This window comes from Oryctolagus cuniculus, chromosome 5 (assembly GCF_051225735.1).
Source record: "Oryctolagus cuniculus isolate XC-2025 breed Fujian yellow rabbit chromosome 5, ASM5122573v1, whole genome shotgun sequence".
In the NCBI taxonomy this organism is placed as follows: domain Eukaryota; kingdom Metazoa; phylum Chordata; class Mammalia; order Lagomorpha; family Leporidae; genus Oryctolagus; species Oryctolagus cuniculus.
In genome coordinates this window covers 136,529,526-136,550,843 of record NC_142871.1, presented here as the reverse complement: position 1 = coordinate 136,550,843, position 21,318 = coordinate 136,529,526, and the positions used below count along the sequence as shown (strand labels likewise).

The 21,318-nt window shown below is 36.9% G+C and overlaps 1 protein-coding gene across 1 annotated transcript; it reads right to left on the bottom strand.

Annotated features, from left to right (window-relative positions):
- Positions 1–3,615: 3,615 nt before the first annotated feature.
- LOC127488065 (butyrophilin subfamily 1 member A1-like) lies at positions 3,616–20,965 on the bottom strand. The gene is made up of 7 exons (XM_089333547.1): positions 20,899–20,965; positions 20,594–20,614; positions 16,809–16,829; positions 15,736–15,762; positions 5,790–5,816; positions 4,850–4,876; positions 3,616–4,670 (listed from the first exon to the last, which is right to left on the bottom strand). The coding sequence occupies exons 1-7, from the start codon at positions 20,963–20,965 to the stop codon at positions 4,156–4,158; spliced, it is 705 nt and encodes a 234-aa protein (XP_089189673.1). The 3' UTR covers positions 3,616–4,155.
- Between the last annotated feature and the right edge of the window lie 353 nt (positions 20,966–21,318).

Sequence of the window (21,318 nt, the reverse complement as noted above, 5' to 3'; positions counted from 1 at the left end):
TGATGCCATAGACAGGAGTGTCAATTGGTAAAGTCAACAACAGGAGTCACTGTGCACTTACTCCTCATGTAGGATCTCTGTCCTTAATGTGCTGTGCATTGAGATTTAATGCTATAACGAGTACTCAAACAATATATTTCACTTTGTGTTTCTATGGGGGTGCAAACTGTTGAAATCTTTACTTAATGCATACTAAACTGATCTTCTGTAAAAAAAAAAAAAAAGAAAGAAATTATCAATTCCCAACTTGACTCTCACTGGGATTAAACATGACAATAGGTCTGATCTGATTTCATCATCATTTAAAAAAAATCATCTATTATTTTTCACTTTATGTTTCTGTGTGGGAGCAAACTGTTGAAATCCTTACTTAATGTATACTAAGCTGATCTTCTGTATATTAAGATAATCGAAAATGAATCTTGATGTGAATGGAAGGGGAGAGGGAGTGGGAAAGGGGAGGGTTGTGGGTGGGAGGGACGTTATGGGGGGAAAGCCATTGTAATCCATAAATCGTACTTTGGAAATTTATATTCATTAAATAAAAGTTAAAAAAAAAGAAGAGAACAATCCAACATGGGAAGTGGGATACACAGCAGACTGCTAGAATGGCAGATGTCCTAAACAGCACTCTGGCCTCAGAATCAGCCCTTAAGGCATTCAGATCCAGCTAAAAAGCCCATGAGAATATTTTAGGCATAGAAAGCCAAGACACTCTGAAAAAAAAAAAAACTAAATGAAATATCTCTCTTAGTGGGATCCCAGTTGAAAGAACAGGCCATCAAAGAAGGAGGTACCTTTCTCTGAAGGGAAGACAGAACTTCCACTTTGACTATGACCTTGTCTACATAAGATCGGAGTTGGTGAACTCAAGAGGCTTCCATAGCCTTGGCAGCTCATGACAAGAGCCTAGGGTAATTACCCTATACCATAAATAAGAGTGTCAATTATTAAATCAACAACAGGTGTCACTGTGCACCTACTCCCAATGTAGGATCTCTGTCCTTAATGCATTATACTATGTGAATTAACGGTATAACTAGTACTCAAACAGTATTTTTCACATTGTGTTTCTGTGTGGGTGAAAACTGTTGAAATCTTTACTTAGTATATACTAAATTGATCTTCTGTATATAAAGAAAATTGAAAATGAAAAAAAAGAAAAAGAATTATGGACATGTACACCATTTATTTGCTTTTTTGTATGAAAAATCAATTAGAAAAAACAATTATTTTTAAAAATTTCATTCTAATAATTGTTTATGTTATTATCTCTCTATGTAGATTTCAAATACAAAGTGTGCAGGCATACCATTTTTTTACCCCACAAATTGACAATCCAATGAAATTTCTACACACATTTAGGGTTAATTGTTTTAATGTTATTATTACTGTGAACTCAGTTTTTGTGTCTTCTACTTTCTCTTGGAAAAGCACAATGTATACTTCATCAGAGGAAAATAAATGGACAACTGATTCACAAAAAAACAAAAAAAAAGGCTTCTTTAAGAAATGAAATCAACAATCTATGGCATAAGAGCCAAACAATCTTACCATTTGTTTTTTTAAAAACAATTTTGTTGGAACAGAGCCATACAAAATCATTCACATATTTCGTATTACTACTCATGCTTCAAAGGTAAACAGAGACCATACAGTCAACCAACTCTGAAACCTCTTTTTGTAGTTCATTTCCTGTCTTCTTTCTAACCATCAACAGATGTGTTTTTTTTTTTCGCAGAAATGTTTTCTTAGATACCTGAAGCCCTTTGTTTATACCCAAGGTAGGCTAAAAGTGTTACTGAATGAGTGTTTCTAGTCAGGCCTTAGCCAACAACTTTTTGTGGGGGGTGGGATATCTGAATTGCCTGTTCTATATTTCCAACATTTCTCAGTCACATGATGTGCTAGTCCCCCACAGTGGTAGCTGTGATATCTTTCTTTCATATTTCATTCCTTATGTCCCAGCCACTCTTTCCTGGATTGTGTCCCAAATAAACTACTTCACACTCAAAAACCATAATAATAATTAAAATCACATGGTCACAAAAGTTGTGATCTGGCTCTTTGGAAGAAAAAGTATGCCAACTACTTTTCTAGACCACTCTGACATAAGAGATGAAATTTTAAAATGCCCTTTTAGGTCAAAAGAATAGAACAATTTCTTTACTGAATAAAGTGACTTAGGGAAAGATCACCTTAAGATGATAAACTTTACACTATCAAGAGAGCAACCTTCAGAAAACATTCAGGAGAGCAACCATTAAAAGAAATATATTTTGAGGCCGCACTGGCATAGTGGGTAAAGCCACCACTTGCAGTGCCAGCATCCCATATGGCCACTGGTTTGAGTCTCAGCTGCTCTACTTCCATTGCAGCTCTCTTCTATGGCCTGAGGAAGCAGTAAAAGATGGCCCAAATCCTTGGGTCCCTGCACCCATGTGGGAGACCTGGAAGAAGCTCCTGGCTCCTGGCTTCAGCCATTGTAGACAACTGGAGAGTGAACCAGAGGATGGAAGAACTCTCTCTCTCTCTCTCTGCCGCTCCTTCTCTCTATGTGCAACTCTGACTTTCAAATAAAAAAATAAATCTTTTTTTTAAAAAATAGATATTTTAAAATATGTCTTTGTATTATATTTGCTTCAGATTTAGTTATGGATACATGAAAGTAACTGGAAGGAAATATATGAGAAAAATAATGAATTTAGAGAAAAATTACTTCAAAAATATGGTACAGCAGAAAAAGAACCTGAAATACTAATTCCACTTCCAATCTGACTCCCTGCTAATGCACCTGGCAAAACTGCAGAGGATGGTCAAAATGCCTAGGCCACTGCATCTATGTGGGAGACCTGAATTAAGCTCCTAGCTCCTGGTCCTGTTTTTAGCCTGGCCCAGCCCCAGCAGTTAGGACCATTTGGAGAGAGAACCAATGACTGGTAGATAACTCTCTCTCTCTCTTTCTCTTTCTCCCTTTGTACTCTACAGAATACTATATCCTTGGGCCACTGCACCTGCATGGGAGACCTGTAGGAAGCCCCTGGCTCCTGGCTTCAGATTGGCAAAGCTCTGACCATTGCATCTACCTGTGAGGTGAACCAGTGAGTGGAAGACTTTTCTCTCTCTTTCTGCATCCTCTTCTCTGTAACTTTGCCTTAAAATAAAATAAATAAATCTTTTTTTAAAAAAAGGTACAGTAAATATATAAGGTACCACTGTGCTCATTTGTATGAATTTTTATACCATGCTAAGCTGCTAGTACGAGCAATAGATAGAATCATCCATTTTGGGGGTCTTGCTAAGAAGATGTCAGGGAAGGACAATGAGGGCAGGGTTTTCATCTATTAGTAAGGGAATATTGAAGTTATTAATAATTCCTATTTAAGTAAGAAAGAATGGGAACTGAAGTCAGAAGAAACTGATAGACCAGGAAAAAAATGAGAGTCCAGTGGGACTGAAGCACTAGATGAGTAGAAAGAGCTAAATATGCAAGTCAGGATGTTAAACCTTCTTTTTCACGTGAATATTCAACTGTGGATGTCTGCTGGCATCCTGAAAAGAAGTGCACATCAGTTAGAATTAGATCTCATAATAAGACACACAAAAACATACAAGTGGCTTAATGATATAAAGGTTTATTTTCCAAAGGAAAGAATTCTGGAGTTAAAAAAGAGTAGTTAAAATAATTCATCAAAAATTTCAACTCATAATGTCTTCCGTGCTATCCATGTCTTATTACATATTCAAAATGTTCTTCAAGTTACATCAATAATGTCATATCTATCCAACAGAAAAATTGAACAACAAAGAATGAAGGACATATAATTTATATTTAAAGACAAATCTCAGAAGTTACACTGCACAATTCAACATATATTATACTGGCCAGCATCTAGTCACATGCAGAAGGTGCTAAGGACTCTAATCTTTAAACCAGGCTGTCATAGGTCAGGAGGTCTATTAATAATGAAGAAAAGTGAGCATAAAGCATGATAATAAATCTGTACCCCACAACTTCATTTTGACAATGAATCCATAAGAAGCTGCAAAACAATTTCTGGATAGTTAGGTAGAATTGAAATCAACATTAGGACTTAACGACATCATTTTGCGATAAGGGTACACTTCTGAATTACAACATCACATTGTTCTCCTTCAGTGGACAATGGTCAAGGTACCTGAGTCAGACTTCCAAAGCCTGAAGAAAGGTCTTAACACACCTTGGAATTTCTCCTGGGTAAAGCTGATAATATGAAATTCGTCTGTCATGTTATAGAATGACACATCTCCATCTTCATAATCCAGGAATATCCCCACCCTACGGGGGTTCTGTCTCAGAGTAAGATGAGTTTCTGGGGAAGTGAGAGCCCAGTACTCCCCCTCATAAAGCCTGATGGCCCAGAAACCATTTTGTGGGGATATTGTGACTTGCCCCTTCCTAGTTACATTGTCCTTACAAATTCCCAGATCATAAGAAACTGTGTCCCCAATATCTACCTCCCAGTAGTATCTCCCCGAGGTGATACTCAGCTGACCCAGCACACAGGGAAGGGAATCGAATCTCTGTGAGGAGTCAGGGAGATCTTGCCACACTTCTTGCCAGGTTACACGTCTCTGTTCAGACAGGAAGAGGGCAGGATGGGCAGTGTCTGCATCCAGGGTCACGTTTACTGCAATGACAAGAGAATCATCATGATCTAACTAGGGAAAATCTCATTATTCCTGGACCAGAGAAACTGTAGTCTGTGAGAGCTTCTCTGGCCCTAGGTGGATTCTGCTAACCTCTACCCATCTTTGTGCGGGACTACGCACAAAGAACAGGATCCCTGCTACATCATCATAGACTCACCAGCCTGGAACTCTTCTTTCCTCCAATCTGCAAAAAATATATCAACATCAGAACCCACCATCTGAGAAAGAAACCTACCTGACCGTTCAGAGTATAAATTCCTGAGGTTTTTCTTTAAAATAATAGCAGCTAAAGAAAATTTTCTTACATATCCTTGCCCTTCATTGTATAGCCTCCGAAATCAAGTCAGACTTCAAGACGTGACCTATGCCAATGCTCTCATTAGAAAATTCTGTAACAATCGTTGACCTATTTAGATGTTGGAGAGGTATTAGGGCATATGGTGAATTTGGCTTAACAACTTATGTTTTGCTTTGTTTCTTCAAATTATAGTACACAATTACCAATCTATCTTCCCTCAACACCTAAGGCAATACACAAATTAAAAAGATTAAAAGTTAATGTTTTAATCACATTATGTGTTAAGATTTTAAGTGTATTTTTAAAGGTAAAATGAAGGGGGTTGAGGAGAGAGATGGAGAAAGAGAAAGAGGGAGAGAGAGAGAAATAGGGAATGAGAGAAAGAGAGAGAAAGAGAGAGAGAGAGATGATCTTCTATCTACTGTAGTGAGTGAGGCTGGGCTAGACTAAAACCAGGAGCCCAGAACTCCATCCAAGTCTCCCACGTGGATGGAGGGGAACCAAGTACAAGTACTTGGCCCATCACCTGCTCACTTGTCAGATGTATCAATAGGAAGCTGGATTGTAAGCAGAGTAACTTGAAATCATATTGAAATCATATTGTCACTCTAATATGTGATGCAGATATCCCAAACAGTAGCTTATCTTCTGTGCCAAAATACCCACCCCAATGCATAGGATGTTATTTTTATGAAAGGTATGCTTTGGATTTCTTTTTCTTTGTAATGTTTTGTACATTGAAGATGTTCATTTATAATATTTTCAATAATAGGTTGTTTTTAGAAACCAGGTCACTCACCAGGGTATAATGCTGCTTTCTTCCAGTCTGCAAGAAAAGAAAACAGGAAACATTTTTTTTCCTTCTGCGTCTTCTCTTATTGCCTTTCTCATATCTCCCTGTATTTTTCTCTCATTTCCTCCTCTACATCATTTGTCCTTTCTTTTTCTAGCCTATATCCTTATATTTCAAAGACACGATGATGAAAATGATCAAGTGAAGATAATGTAGAAAAATAAAAACAATAAAAAGGTAGAGTGTGAAGGTGAGAGCATGAAATGAATGAAAGAAGAAAGAGCAATGGTGTAAAGAGGGGCATGAAGAATACTGTGTTTTTTGGATATACACCCAGCAGTTTCATTGCTGTGTCAAATGGCAGCTCTAAAGCCATGCACTCTACTCTTGCTGGTAAAATCACTGGCATGCTGTTGGAGAGTAATAATTCAGAACCTCTTTCATATGCTAGAGTCTCCAGAGTCTCTCTGTAGCAAAGTTGATGTAGCTGTAGCTATACCACAAGCCCTCCTACTAATACAGTGCCACTGGTGTTCCAACTGCTTAGAACTGATCAGGGACCATAAAAGCAACCCATGCACCACCAGAGAAAAAAATCTAAACACCAAAACCTAAATATTTTTGAAAAAACATTGCAAAATATAAAATACAGTTTAAAAAAGAGAAGAAATTTTAAACTCCATGTACCAAGCAATCGCCAGGTCTAACAAGCATAATGCCAGTCCTAGACTAAAGCTACAATAACAACAAAACAATAAAAATAGTAAAATATAAAAACAAATTAATGTTTTATAAACTGGAAAAAAGACTTTTCAGCAAAATGCAAAAATTTAAAGCATTCCTTTCTTTAATTTTCTAATTCTTTTACTGTAGAATAGCATAGAATGTCAGCTCTCTTTTGAGGAACAGAAATGATGATTGAGCAAGGAAATATAATTTGGATTATAAGATTCTTATTTTAATAAAAATTCCTTAATGGTGGAAGAAAAGAATTCTTTGTACTGTTTTCCACAATGGTTTTACTAATTTATATGCCCATCAACTATGTAAGAATCTCTCTTTCCCATAACCTCACTATTATTTTAACTCTCTTTTTGATATTAGCTATTTTAATTGGAGTGAAGTGACATCTCATTATCATTTTGAAGCCTAGTGAAACTGAGCATTGTTCATATATTGTTGACCATTTGTATTTAGTCTTTTGAGAACTGTCTATTCTGATCTTCTGCCAATTTTTCCACTGGATTGGTTTTTGTTGTTGAATTTTTTGAGTTCCTGATATATTTTGGATATTAATCTTATTTCAGAAAGGAGAAACTTGCTTCACTTTTTTATTGTGGCACTATTAATAATAACTGGTAAAAGGAATCTACCAAGGCATACATGAATAAAGAATATTTAAGTATGTATGTATACATGCGTATATGTTTATATATACAAACAATGCAATATTATTCAACTACCAAAACGAATGAAGTTCTATCAGTTGGAGCAAGATAGATGAAAGGGAGATCATCACGTTAAGCAAAATAAGCCAAATACAGAAGGACAAATACTGCATGTTCTACACTGTATGTAGTGGCTAAAAGAAGAAAACAACAGCAATAACAACAAAAGCTCAGTATGGGAATAGAATAGAATAGAATAGAATAGAATAGAATAGAATAGAATAGAATAGAAACAAGAGGCTGGAAGTAAAGGGGTGGGAAGGACAGAGGAAATTTGGTCAAAACATTAGGGTCAGTGGAGTATGGTTCATTAACTGTCACAATACTAAAGTAACAGCGAATTTGGGTGTGGTTTCTTAACTATGACAAATATACAAATATAAGATGGTAATAAGGGGAAAACGCATGTGGGGTATATTTGAACTCTGTACTACACATTTTTGTATTGTAAATATAAAACTATCTGGGAGCCAGCACTGTGCCATAGTGGGCTAAGCTTACACCTGCAGTGCTAGCATCCCATATAGGCACCTGTTCCAGTCCAGGCTGCTCCTCTTATGACCCAGGTCTCTGCTAATGCCCAGGGAAAGCAGTGAAAGATGGCCCCACTGCTTGGGCCCCTGCACACTTGTAGGAGACCTGGAAGAAGCTCCTGGCTCCTGGCTTCAAATCAGCTCAGCTCTGGCCATTTCAGCCATTCATGGAGTGAACCAGCAGATGGAAGACCTTTCTCTCTGTCTCTACCACACTCTGTCTGTAACTCTACCTCTCAAATAAACAAATAAATCTTTAAAAAAAATTTTTAAATTTAAAAAGTGTTTAATGTTTTTTTAACTTTTATTTAATGAATATAAATTTCCAAAGAAGGCTTATGGATTACAATGGGTTCCCCCCATAACATCTCTCCCACCCCCATCCCTCCCCTTTCCCACTCCCTCTCCCCTTCCATTCACATGAGGATTCATTTTTGATTCTCTTTATATACAGAAGATCAGTTTAGCATACATTAAGAAAAGATTTCAACAGTTAGCTCCCACACAAACATAAAGTGAAAAATAATAGATGATTTTTTAAATGATGATGAAATCAGATCAGACCTATTGTCATGCTTAATCCCAGCGAGAGTCAAGTTGGGAATTGATAATTTCTTCTTTTTTTTTTTTTGCAGAAGATCAGTTTTGTATACATTAAGTAAAGATTTCAACGGTTTGCACCCCCATAGAAACACAAAGCGAAATATACTGTTTGAGTACTCATTATAGCATTAAGTCTCAATGTACAGCAGATTAAGGACAGAGATCCTACATGAGGAGTAAGTGCACAGTGACTCCTGTTGTTTACTTTACAAATTCACACTCCTGTTTATGGCATCAGTAATCTCCCTATGCACCAGTCATGAGTTTCCAAGGCTATGGAAGCCTTTTGAGTTCACCGACTCTTATCTTGTTTAGACAAGGTCATAGTCAAAGTGGAGGTTCTCTCCTCCCTTCAGAGAAAGGTACCTCCTTCTTTGAAGACCTGTTCTTTCCACTGGGATCTCACTCACAGAGATCTTTTGCCAGAGTGTCTTGGCTTTCCATGCCTTGAAATACTCTCATGGGCTTTTCAGCCAGATCCGAATGCCTTTAGGGCTGATTCTGAGGCCAGAGTGCTGTTTAGGACATCCGCCATTCTATGAGTCTGCTGAGTATCTCGCTTCCCATGTTGGATCACTCTCCCCTTTATTTATTCTATCGGTTAGTATTAGCAGGTACTGGACTTGTCTATGTGCTCCCTTTGACTCTTAGTCCTTTCATTATGATCAGTTGTGAACTGAAATTGATCACTTGGACTGGTGAAATGGCATTGGTACATGCCTCCTTGATGGGATTAAATTGGAGTCCCCTGGTATGTTTCTAACTCTACCATTTGGGGCAAGTCAGCTTGAGCATGTCCCAAATTGTACATCTCTTCCCTCTCTTATTCCTACTCTTCTGTTTAACAGGGATCACATTTCAGTTAAATTTCAACACTTAAGAATAACTGTGTATTAATTACAGAATTAAACCAGTCATAATAAGTAGAACAGACAAAAAAACTACTAAGAGGGATAATGTATTAAGTTGTTCATTAACAGTCAGGGCTATGCTGATCAAGTCACCGTTTCCCATAGTGTCCATTTCACTTCAGGAGGTTTCCTTTTTGGTGTTCAGTCAGTTGTCACCGATCAGGGAGAACATATGGTATTTGTCCCTTTGGGATAGGCTTATTTCACTCAGCATGATGTGTTCCAGATTCCTCCATTTTGTTGCAAATGACTGGATTTCATTGATTCTTACTGCGGTATAGTATTCTAAAAAGTACATATCCCATAATTTCTTTATCCAGTCTACCGTTGATGGGCATTTAGGTTGGTTCCAGGTCTTAGCTATTGTGAATTGAGCTGCAATAAACATTAGGGTGCAGACCGCTTTTTTGTTTGCCAATGTAAATTCCTTTGGGTAAATTCCAAGGAGTGGGATGGCTGGGTCGAACGGTAGGGTTATCTTCAGGTTTCTGAGGAATCTCCAGACTGACTTCCATAGTGGCTTGACCAGTTTGCATTCCCACCAACAGTGGGTTAGTGTCCCTTTTTCCCCACATCCTCGCCAGCATCTGTTGTTGGTAGATTTCTGCATGTGAGACATTCTAACCGGGGTGAGGTGAAACCTCATTGTGGTTTTGATTTGCATTTCCCTGATTGCTAGTGACCTTGAACATTTTTTCATGTGCCTGTTGGCCATTTGGATTTCCTCTTTTGAAAAATGTCTATTGAGGTCATTGGCCCATCTCTTAAGTGGGTTGTTGGTTTTGTTTTTGTTAGTTTCTTGATCTCTTTGTAGATTCTGGTTATTAACCCTTTATCTGTTGCATAGTTTGCAAATATTTTTCCCATTCTGTCGGTTGTCTCTTCACTCTCCTGACTGTTCCTTTTGCAGTACAGAAACTTCTCAATTTGATGCAATCCCAATAGTTGATTTTGGCTTTGACTGCCTGTGCCTCACGGGTCTTTTCCAGAAACTCTTTGCCTGTGCCAATATCTTGAAGGGTTTCTCCAATGTTCTCTAGTAACTTGATGGTGTCAGGTCGTAGATTTAGGTCTTTAATCCATGTTGAGTGGATTTTTGTGTAAGGTGTAAGGTAGGGGTCTTGCTTCATGCTTCTGCATGTGGAAATCCAATTTTCCCAGCACCATTTATTGAATAGACTATCCTTGCTCCAGGAATTGGTTTTAGATCCTTGATCAAATATAAGTTGGCTGTAGATGTTTGGGTTGATTTCTGGTGTTTCAATTCTGTTCCATTGGTCTATCCATCTGTTTCTGTACCAGTACAATGCTGTTTTGATTACAACTGCCCTGTAGTATGTCCTGAAATCTGGTATTGTGATGCCTCCGGCTTTGTTTTTGTTGTACAAGATTGCTTTAGCTATTCGAGGTCTCTTGTGCCTCCATATGAATTTCAGCACCATTTTTTCCAGATCTGTATCTTCCAGATCGGTATCTTGATTGGTATTGCATTGAATCTATAAATTGCTTTTGGAAGAATGGACATTTTGATGATATTGATTCTTCCAATCCATGAGCATGGAAGATTTTTCCATTTCTTGGTATCCTCTTCTATTTCTTTCTTGAAGGTTTTGTAATTTTCATCGTAGAGATATTTAACGTCTTTGGTTAAGTTTATTCCAAGGTATTTGATTGTTTTTCTCGCTATTGTGAATGGGATTGATCTTAGAAGTTCTTCCTCAGCCATGGCATTGTCTGTGTATACAAAGGCTGTTGATTTTTGTGCATTGATTTTATACCCTGCTACTTTGCCAAACTCTTCTATGAGTTCCAATAGTCTCTTAGTAGGGTTCTTTGGGTCCCCTAAATAAAGAATCATGTCATCTGCAAAGAGGGATAGTTTGAGTTCTTCCGTCCCAATTTGTATCCCTTTAATTTCTTTTTCTTGCCTAATAGCTCTGGCTAGAACCTCCAGAACTATATTGAATAGCAGTGGTGAGAGTGGGCATCCCTGTCTGGCACCAGATCTCAGTGGAAATGCTTCCAACTTTTCCCCATTCAATAGGATGTTGGTTGTGGGTTTTTCATAGATTGCTTTGATTGTATTGAGGAATGTTCCTTCCAAACCCAGTTTGCTTAGAGTTTTCATCATGAACGGGTGTTGTATTTTATCAAATGCTTTCTCGGCATCTATTGAGATAATCATATGGTTTTTCTTCTGCAGTCTGTTAATGTGGTGTATCACATTGATTGTCTTGCGCACATTAAACCATCCCTGCATACCAGGGATAAATCCCACTTGGTCTGGGTGGATGATCTTTCTGATGTGTTGTTGCATTCTATTGGCGAGAATTTTCTTGAGGATTTTTGCATCTATGTTCATCAGAGATATTGGTCTGTAGTTCTCTTTCAATGCTGCATCTTTTTCCAGATTAGGAATTAAGGTGATGCTGGCTTCATAGAAAGAATTTGGGAGGATTCCCTCTTCTTCGATTGTTCTGAATAGTTTGAGAAGAATTGGAGTTAGTTCTTCTTTAAATGTCTGGTAGAATTCAGCAGTGAATCCATCTGGTCCTGGGCTTTTCTTTGTTTGAAGGGCCTTTATTACTGTTTCAATTTCTGTCTCAGTTATGGGTCTGTTTAGGTTTTCTATGTCTTCCTGGTTCAATTCAGGTAGGTAGCATGTGTCCAGGAATCTATCCATTTCTGATAGGTTTCCCTGTTTGCTGGCATACAAGTCCTTGTAGTAATTTCTGATGATTCTTTTTATTTCTGTGGTGTCTGTTGTTACATTTCCTTTTTCATCTTTGATTTTATTAATTTGGGTCTTTTCTCTTTTTTTTTTAGTTAGTTGGGCCAATGGGGTGTCAATTTTGTTTATTTTTTCAAAAAACCAGCTCCTCGTTTGGCTGATTTTCTGTAATGTTTTTTTTTTTGGATTCAATCCTGTTGATTTCTTCTCTGATTTTAATTATTTCTCTTCTCCTACTAGATTTGGGTCTGGTTTGCTATAGGTTTTCTAGATCCTTGAGGTGAATTGAAAGCTCATCTATTTGGTGCCTTTCCAATTTCTTGATGTAGGCACCTATTGCTATAAACTTTCCTCTTAACACTGCTTTTGCTGCGTCCCATAAGTTTTGGTATGTTGTGCTGTTATCCTCATTTACTTCCAGAAAGTTTTTGATTTCTCTTTTGATTTCTTGGATGACCCAGTGTTCATTCAGGAGCATGTTGTTCAATCTCCATGTGTTTGCGTATGCTCTAGGGATTCCTGAGTTGCTAATTTCCAACTTCATTCTTTATGGTCTGAGAAGCTGCATGGTATGATTCTAATTCTTTTGAATTTGCTGAGACTTGCTTTATGTCCTAGTATGTGGTCAATCCTAGAGAAGGTTCCATGTACTGCTGAGAAGAATGTAAAATATTTAGCTGTGGGATTGAAAGTTCTGTAGATATCTGTTAGATCCATTTGGGCTATAGTGTCGTTTAAATCTACTGTATCCTTGTTGATCTTCTGTCCTATTGATCTGTCTATTTCTGAGAGTGGAGTATTGAAGTCCCCCAGTACTATCGTATTGGGGTCTAAGTCTCCCTTTAAGTCCGTTAACAAATCTTTTAGATAAACCGGTGCCCTGTAGTTAGGTGCATATACATTGATAATTGTTATATCTTCCTGTTGAATTGATCCCTTAATCATTATGTAGTGCCCCTCTTTGTCTCTCTTAACAGTTTTTGTGGTAAAGTTTATGTTGTCCGATATTAAGATGGCTACGCCCACTCGTTTTTCATTTCTGTTGGCATGGTATATCTTTTTCCAGCCTTTCACTTTCAGTCTGTATGGATCTTTGTTGGAAAGATGTGTTTCTTGTAAGCAGCAAATAGATGGGTTTTGTTCCTTAACCCAATCAGCCAATCGGTGTCTTTTAACTGGACAGTTCAGGCCATTCACGTTCAATGTGACTGATGATAAGTGGTAACTTTGCCCTGCCATTTGCCAAAGATAAGTTCTAATATATGCTTTGAATTCCCTGTGATCTTTTGCTGTGAGGTTTCCTTCCTTGGTTTCCTTCCTTCACCTTCTTCCATATTGATGACCGTGTTTCTTTGTTTCTGTGTAACACATCTTTAAGCATCTTTTGCAGGGCTGGACGAGTGGCAACAAATTCTTTCAATTTCTGTTTGCTATGAAAAGTCTTTATTTCACCTTCATTCACAAATGATAGCTTTGCAGGATATAATATTCTGGGCTGGCAGTTGTTCTCTCTTAGTACCTGGGCTATATCCCGCCATTCCCTCCTAGCTTGTAGAGTTTCTGATGAGAAGTCAGCTGTGAGTCTGATTGGAGATCCTCTGAGAGTAATCTGACGTTTCTCTCTTGCACATATTAGGATCTTTTCTTTATGTTTCACTGTGGAGAGTTTAATTACAACGTGTCGTGGTGAGGATCTCTTTTGTTCATGTTTATTAGGGGTTCTGTGAGCTTCCTGTACTAGAATGTCTCTGTCCTTCTCCAAACCTGGGAAATTTTCTGCTAATATCTCACTAAAAAGGCCTTCTAATCCTTTCTCCCTCTCCATGCCTTCAGGAACTCCTAGAACCCGAATGTTGGGTTTTTTAATAGTATCCTGAAGATTCCCGACAATATGTTTTAGATTTCTAATTTCCTCTTCGTTTCTTTGGTCTGACTGTATCCTTTCCTGTTCTCTGTCTTCTAAGTCCGATATTCTCTCTTCTGCTTCACCCATTCTGTTTGTAAGGCTCTCTATTGTGTTTTTCATTTGATCTATTGAATTCTTCACTTCAGTCACTATCCCAGTTTCCTGTTGTACTAGTTGTTTCGTTTCATTTTGATTCCTCCTTAATATTTCATTTTCACGCGAGATTTTCTATCTTGTCCATTAAGGATTTCTGTAGTTCAAGAATTTGTTTTTGAGAACTTCTTAATGTTCTTATCAATTTTTTGAGATCTGCTTCTTGCATTTCTTCTATGTCATCATCTTCATAATCTTGAATTGGGGTGTCTTTTTCATTTGAGGGCGTCATGGTGACTTCCTTGTTTTTATTACCTTGGTTTTTGCGTTTGTTATTTGGCATATTGGAGATATTTGGTTTCTTCACTGTGGTGCTTTTTCTTGTTATACTATGGCTCTAGATTAAGTGGACTATCTGTTTTTGATGGAGCCTTAGGGCTTGAGATGGGTTGGCCTGAGAGCTCTGTTTGGTGTGCCAAAGGTGACACTCTCAGGTTAGGCGTGGTAAACCTCTATCTCTCTCTCTCTTTCTTTTTTTGATTTAAAAGGGAAGTAATTCCGCACAGCTGAACGAAGTTGGAGGTAGTTAGCAGGCAAATGATACACCCGCAGGAGCCAGAGATAGGAAGCTCTTTCCCAAGGACCACACAGGGAATCTGTTCTGCCCTCAGAGTGGGCTCAGATTCTCCTTCAGTCTCCCACTGGGTTGCCAAAGTTATGGAATTGAGGCGTCTCTGGAGAGTGCTCATGTGAATTCCGTGAGTTCTCTCCCCCACCGTCTCTTTTTTCACAGTCTCAGTTCAGTAGCACCACAAATTTACTAGGTCCTAATCTCCTGTTAATTCGCCCCGCCCAGAGTCAGGTTTTTCTGCTAGGCTCAGGGCCGGTGCAGACCTGAGGTCGCTCTGCTTATGACGTATGTCCAAGATGGCGCCTGCTCTTTGTCTTGCTCGCCCTTGAGAGGTGAGCGGAGAGAGAGAAACCCGTGTCCGTACCAGTCACCTTTTTTTTTTTTCTCTCTCTCTCTCTCTTCCAGTTAGGCTGGTGAACTTCCCCCACCGGGGGTTGTTCCCTCTAGTCTCCTTTCTCCGCTTGCCTGCTGGTGTCTCGGGCTATTGAGGTTCGGCTCACCTCTCGTTCCAGCGCTGGTGTGTTGAGTCTGCTGCTGGTGTCCTGAACTGTGGGCTCCCACGCTCTCCACGCAGGTCCGCTGTGAATCACGCGTTCTGGAAGAGTTTCTTCTGCGGTTTCCTCCCCTACTCTTCCTTGAACCTGCAGTATCTCCACTTTTATTAATCTATCTCTCCCCGGACTATCAGTGTGCTCCCTTCCTATTCCGCCATCTTGCCTCCTCCCCAAGTTTTTAATTTTTTAAAAAATAATATCTTAAAAAATATAAAACTTATACTATTAAAAAAATAACCTTCACCCCATTGTTGAAACACTTTTAGGTTGTACTTCAGAAAAATAATGGCCCAAACCCTTCTTTGAAAAATAGGGAATTTTTGTTGCATTTCTGTATACTAACCAATTGCTATAGGGGTTAAATGCAAAAAGACAGAAAAATAGAATTTTTTGAGAGAATGATTATTCACTGAACTTGAATTGAGCCTACTTCTGAGAAAAGCTATGTCAACATGCATCCTATAATTGCTAAAGGACTCAGATATGAACTGAACCATAGAAGATATAAGAATGAAGGTTTCCAAGAGATAAAAATTACTTACCAATCTTATATTGAGTCTTCCTCCTACCTGAGAGAAAAATATATAAAAACATATCTTTATGAGATGGGTTTTGTTAATATTATAAAGATTACACAGTTCAAACCATATATCTGCCAATGTTCATACCTGCAACACTGGACACATCAAATTCATTTCATTAACAGTAAAAGAAAACTCTAACGTTCATTCCAACCAAACACTTCACACCAATTGGAAGAAAACTATCTAAGGTATAAATAGTTAAATACAAGGGGCTTCAGAAATATTTTATGAAGTGGAATTAAAAGATAAGTTTTATTTTGGTGTGAAATCTTTGACATTTATCTATAGATTTTTTCATAATTCACATTTTCTGAAAACTTTTTGAGACCCTTTGTAATTCTTATAATGTGGCACTAAAATTTGTAGAAATTTCTTAGAACAAGTCCTTAGGTTTTAAAGATATATTTTCAATGGAATTTGTGTGACTAACAATGCATACTAAATTCATGAATGAAGAACAATTCAGAATTGAGTAGACTAAAAAGAAGAAAAAGCACTAGTAACTAGGATTGGAAAGAGAAAATTATGATAAAAAAACATGGAAAAATATTTAACGCCTTGCATTATTTGAAAATATGGCCAAATAATACAGATTAGCAAATCTCAACACCACACTTGATAATAGTATACTCAAGTTGTTTAAATGGCCAATAAAAGGAGGAACTTATGTCTCTCAACAAATTTGGAGTCTGATACCCAGAGTTATGAATTAAGATATTATCATATGAAAAAGAATGAACACTCTACTACAGAAGATGTGTTGTACAACACAATTAAAGGAAATTTTCAGTGGAAAAACTACATTCCTCTTGGCATAATCCCTTTCATCTCATGACCTTTTAAAGAAGATATAACAACTATCTTCAAGACAGAAGAAGCCGATGAAAATATAACATAGGAAACAAATGGGATGAAGGGAAGGAGAAGGAGAGGATCAGAAGGAAATTCATGATGACAAAAGTTCAGGAAGCCAAATAGAAGACAAATAGTTCAATTTGAAATCAACAATAAGGAAAAGCAGAAAAAATTACCAAGTTCTCTCTGAAGTTCTTCTGAAAAATAAAATGGAAAACTCATATAAATGTCAGGGGGCAACATGGGTGTAGTTAGAGTACTTTAACACATGAAATCTTAAAAAAACAGTATCACAGAAACAGTGTACAAGGTTTATTATTAGAAACTGAAGGGGCCTGAAACCTTAGGTATGAAATACATGAAATTTGTATACCTTAAATAAAATTTGAAAAAAAAAAGAAGCTGGAGGGAGGGAGGAGGGACAGGGAAAGAAAAGAGGTTGATCAAAATGTACAAAGTTTCAGTTAAAATGGAGGTCAACAATTTAGACTATAATGTAAACACAGTTCCTAACAATATGAATTTCAAAGTTCTTCTAAAAGGTACATTTTTAATACTCTTACCACAAAAATTATAAATTGATGACAAATATATTAATTAACCTGATTGAGTTTTTCTGAAATGTATACATGAATCAAAACATCACATTATACTCCATAAAATGCAAAATTAATAATTATCAAATAAAATTCAAGAATTTAAGGGAAATCAACAATGAAGATGAAAATGGGTTAAATTTCTACTGTAAAGGATATATGCATAGAATTAATATGATTTGTAGGATAAATATAACCATGAACAAATCAATAAAGTGACAAGGAAGCTTATTTCTAGCTTAGGAAATTGAAAAGGGGAATATAGAAAAGCTAAAACTTGATAAAAGAATTTAAATGATGGGAAAGAAAGATTAAAATTTATACTAATTTATACTAATTTTATAGATTAAAACATTAAAGTAATTCAACTAATCCAACACACATACACATGAGTGGAAGGGCTTTAAAAAGTGGAAAAATGGAATTAAAAGATGATACCTCTCTGTTTTTCTCCCTGTGCCCCTACCTTTCAAATACATGAATAAATACATAAACTTTTTTAAAAAATGGATTGTGCATTTGGAGCAGTTGTTAACCCACTGCATGGGATGTCAGCAAGGGTTCAAGTCCTGTCTCCACTTCTGAGCCCAGCTTCCTGCTAATGCACACCCCAGGAAGCAGTCATGATTACTCAATGGTTAGGTCCTGGCTACACACATGGAAGACCCAGATGACTTCCTGTCTCCTGGCTGTGTCCTGGCCCAGCCTGACTTTTGTATGCTTTAGGGAATAAAGCAGAGAATTGGAAATCTCCCTCTGTCTCTGTCTAACTCTCTGTCTTTCAAAGCAAATGAATAAATAAAATTTAAAAATAAGTAATGAGAATTTTCCATGAACTTCTTGAAGCCTCTTGTATGGGATGGTGCATTGCCTTCCTCTATAGGTAATGTATATTTTATAACACATGCCATCTTGGTATTAGTGTATTGGCTTTTATATTTTAATTTTCCAAGATTTCTCTTAATATGTCAGAAGAAACAAGATAGCTTTAAATAAAATATAATTTTCATAATTAGTATTCATCATTAGAGTGTGATCAAGACTTTTAAAAATGTTAATAGACATATAAAATATACATATTTGTGAGGCACATAGTGACGTTTTGGTACATGTATAACTTCTAATCAGGGTAAACGTGTTCAAATCCTCAAACATTTAGCATTTCTGTTTAAGGAAAACACCCAAAGTCCTATCTGCTGGGTGTTTTGAATTAGAGAAATGTACAGTACATTAATACTATCTGTTATCACCCTACTGTGCAGTAGCATCCCAGCACTGTGCACTCCTATCTGACTATAACTTTGTACACATTAATCAACCTTTTTCCATCTCTCCTTCCCCCTTTGTCTCCTCAGCCTCTGATAACCTCCAAGTGCTTCTTAGAAAATATTAGAGCCATTAAGAAAGCAAATTACTGTAACATCTGGGAATAATATTTTTGCAAAGATTATAGTCTATAGTTCTTCATATTTATTGAAATTCATTAGAGTTTAATTGAGTTGTCAATTGACAGAACTTTTAAATTTATCTTTGATAAACAGTTCTTCTGTGGTGTTTATCATTTACCTCAGGAGCCCTTCAAACAATCTGGTGACATTGCTTTATTAAGATCTTTACTATTCCTAATACTTATATATAAGAACGCAATTTCTCAGCCTACAAATCTTAATTTAAAAATAAGAAAATAAATGGAATAAAGTTGATATTGGTCACTGACTCAGGTGATTGAGAGAAATAAAATTAAATGAGGAAGAATAAGAAAGGAGGAAAGACAGAGGGATGGGAGGGAAGCATCATTATGCTCCTACATCTGTATATGTGAAATACATGAAATATGTTCACTTAAATAAATATAACAACTATAAAAAATTAAACATGAGTGAATCAAGGTTAAAAATACTATGAAAATTTTAATTACAATATAAATGTATATCATGCATATTATGTGAATAAAAATCGATAGTGGGGCCAGTGCTGTGGCATAGTGGGTAAAGCCTCCACCTACAGTGCCAGAATCCCATATGGGTGCCCGTTCTAGTCCCAGCTGCTCCACTTCCGATCCAGCTCTCTCTATGGCCTGGGAAGGCAGTAGAAGATGGCCCAAGACCTTGGGCCCCTTCACCCACGTGGGAGACCCAGAAGAACTCCTGGCTCCTGGCATGGCTTTGGCTGTTGCAGACAACTGGGGAGTGAACCAGCGGATGGCCTCTCTCTCTCTCTCTCTGCCTCTCCTTCGCTCTCTCTGTAAATCTGACTTTCAAGTAAAATAAATAAGTCTTTTTAAAAAACCTGATAGTTTTATTTAAAGAATAACTTGAATAATTCACTGAGAAATTCATGAAGAAGAATTTGAGAGAATATTTAAATTGTTTGAGATAGACTTAGTTTTTCACAATTATTTTTAGGATTATATGATCAAAATGTTTGAAGACTGTGCTTTAAACTTTCTTATCCCATCTATTTCCCTATACATGACATTAAGCTTCAGTGATATTTCTTAAAAAGTTCACATGTACTTTAGAAAGACGAGCTCATAATCTAGAACACATAGGTATTGTTTTGATTGCTCCTTGGCGATTTTTGTACTTTATAATACTTCAAGTTTTTATATGATACTTAATTCTTTATTTGCTTCACATTCTTTAAAGAAACCCATTTTGTTGTGGTATTTCATCCTGGTTCTTTTGCCATTTCTCCTGAATGATCCATAAACTTCAGTGAAGGGAGGTTATAGACTTCCAGAAATAAAATGACTCTTGGTTCAGTCTTATTCATGGAAAAAATAGGATGCCGTTACCTCATATCCATTCTAGGAAGGAAAATAATGTTATTCCTTAACTAAATTGCATGAAATGAAAACATGTATGAAGTATAAATTCATCACACGCTGTTTGGAATATTTTGTCATTTCTTAAGGTTGAAGCCGTATAATGTGCAAGTAATTTACACTAACAGTTGGAATATCTGATGCAGGTCCTAAATCAAGAGACATTTCCCAGTTATACATATTGAATGGACTTATGTGCCTATTTGCTTAACCCCCGTCATCTCACCAAAATCATCATGAAACTTCAGAAGCATTTGAATATGAAAGAAGCAACAGTTATAGCAAAGGAATGACATGGAATGAAAAAAAGGAGTGAGAAAGGTTGGAAAAGATGAGGAAAAAGAAACAGAGAGAACATAATATTGGAGTGGCCCATAACCAAAAAAAAAATAATAAAGAGGGAAGAATAGAGCAGATATTTGGAAAAGGGAGACCTAAGGAATGGCATCTAGGAAAAGAGAGATGGAAAGCTATCAAAATCAAGAAAGCAATCATTTTAAGGTTATATGGGGATAAAGGACTGTCAGACAATATTTACCATTATTTCTCTGAAGTTCATCTGAAAATAAGATGGAAAAAATCAATATAAATAGTCTTATTATAAAAATCAGGGTTAAGAAAATTCCAACTTATGAAAAACACAATGCAAAGTTTAAACTCAAGATACAGGGACACACACACACATCAAGCACTGGAAAAATAATTTTGCCCAAGCAACATGCTGCACAGAATGAAATAAGAAAAGGAAGAAATTTGCTTCATTGAGGAAGAAAAGAAATATTAGTTCTATGGTTATCAATAAAATATTCTATTTTCTGTCTATGTTATTTAGGCTTTTATTACTAGGGTTCTTATCTTCAATACTGCCTTTGATTCCCAGTAAATCTATGATATTAATTCTCATTATCATGGTAGCAATTTGTATTAAGTCACCATCAACCCTGAGTTAGAGAGTCCTGGGCCACTGCTTCTGGAAAAAAAAAAAAAAACAAGTTCAGAAGCCTCTAAGTCTCTGGCCACCACAGTACCAAAATATCATTTTGTTTTATATGCTTATATGTCAAGTATCTGACACAGATAAATCAATGTTTACAGGGAACGGAAGGCATTGCTGAACAAGAGAGAAAGGGAAATGATGGAAAGTGGAGGGAAAAAGAAATAGAGAAAACGTACTATGGGAGAAGTCCATTAGTCAACATACGGGGTAGAGAGTAGATGTTCAGGAGAAGGGTGAATCATGGAGCGCAATTACGGGAGCAGGGA

What these genes read in the sequence shown, in the direction of transcription:
- LOC127488065 (XM_089333547.1), bottom strand. Translation starts at nt 20,965, where the DNA reads ATGATAATGAGAATTAATATCATAGATTTACTGGGAATCAAAGGCAGT. An exon ending in TGAACTTCAGAGAAATAATG is followed by an intron (nt 16,830 to 20,593) that starts GTAAATATTGTC and finishes TTTATTTTTCAG; the next exon opens with AAGAACTTCAGAGAGAACTT. An exon ending in GAAGACTCAATATAAGATTG is followed by an intron (nt 5,817 to 15,735) that starts GTAAGTAATTTT and finishes CTTTTCTTGCAG; the next exon opens with ACTGGAAGAAAGCAGCATTA.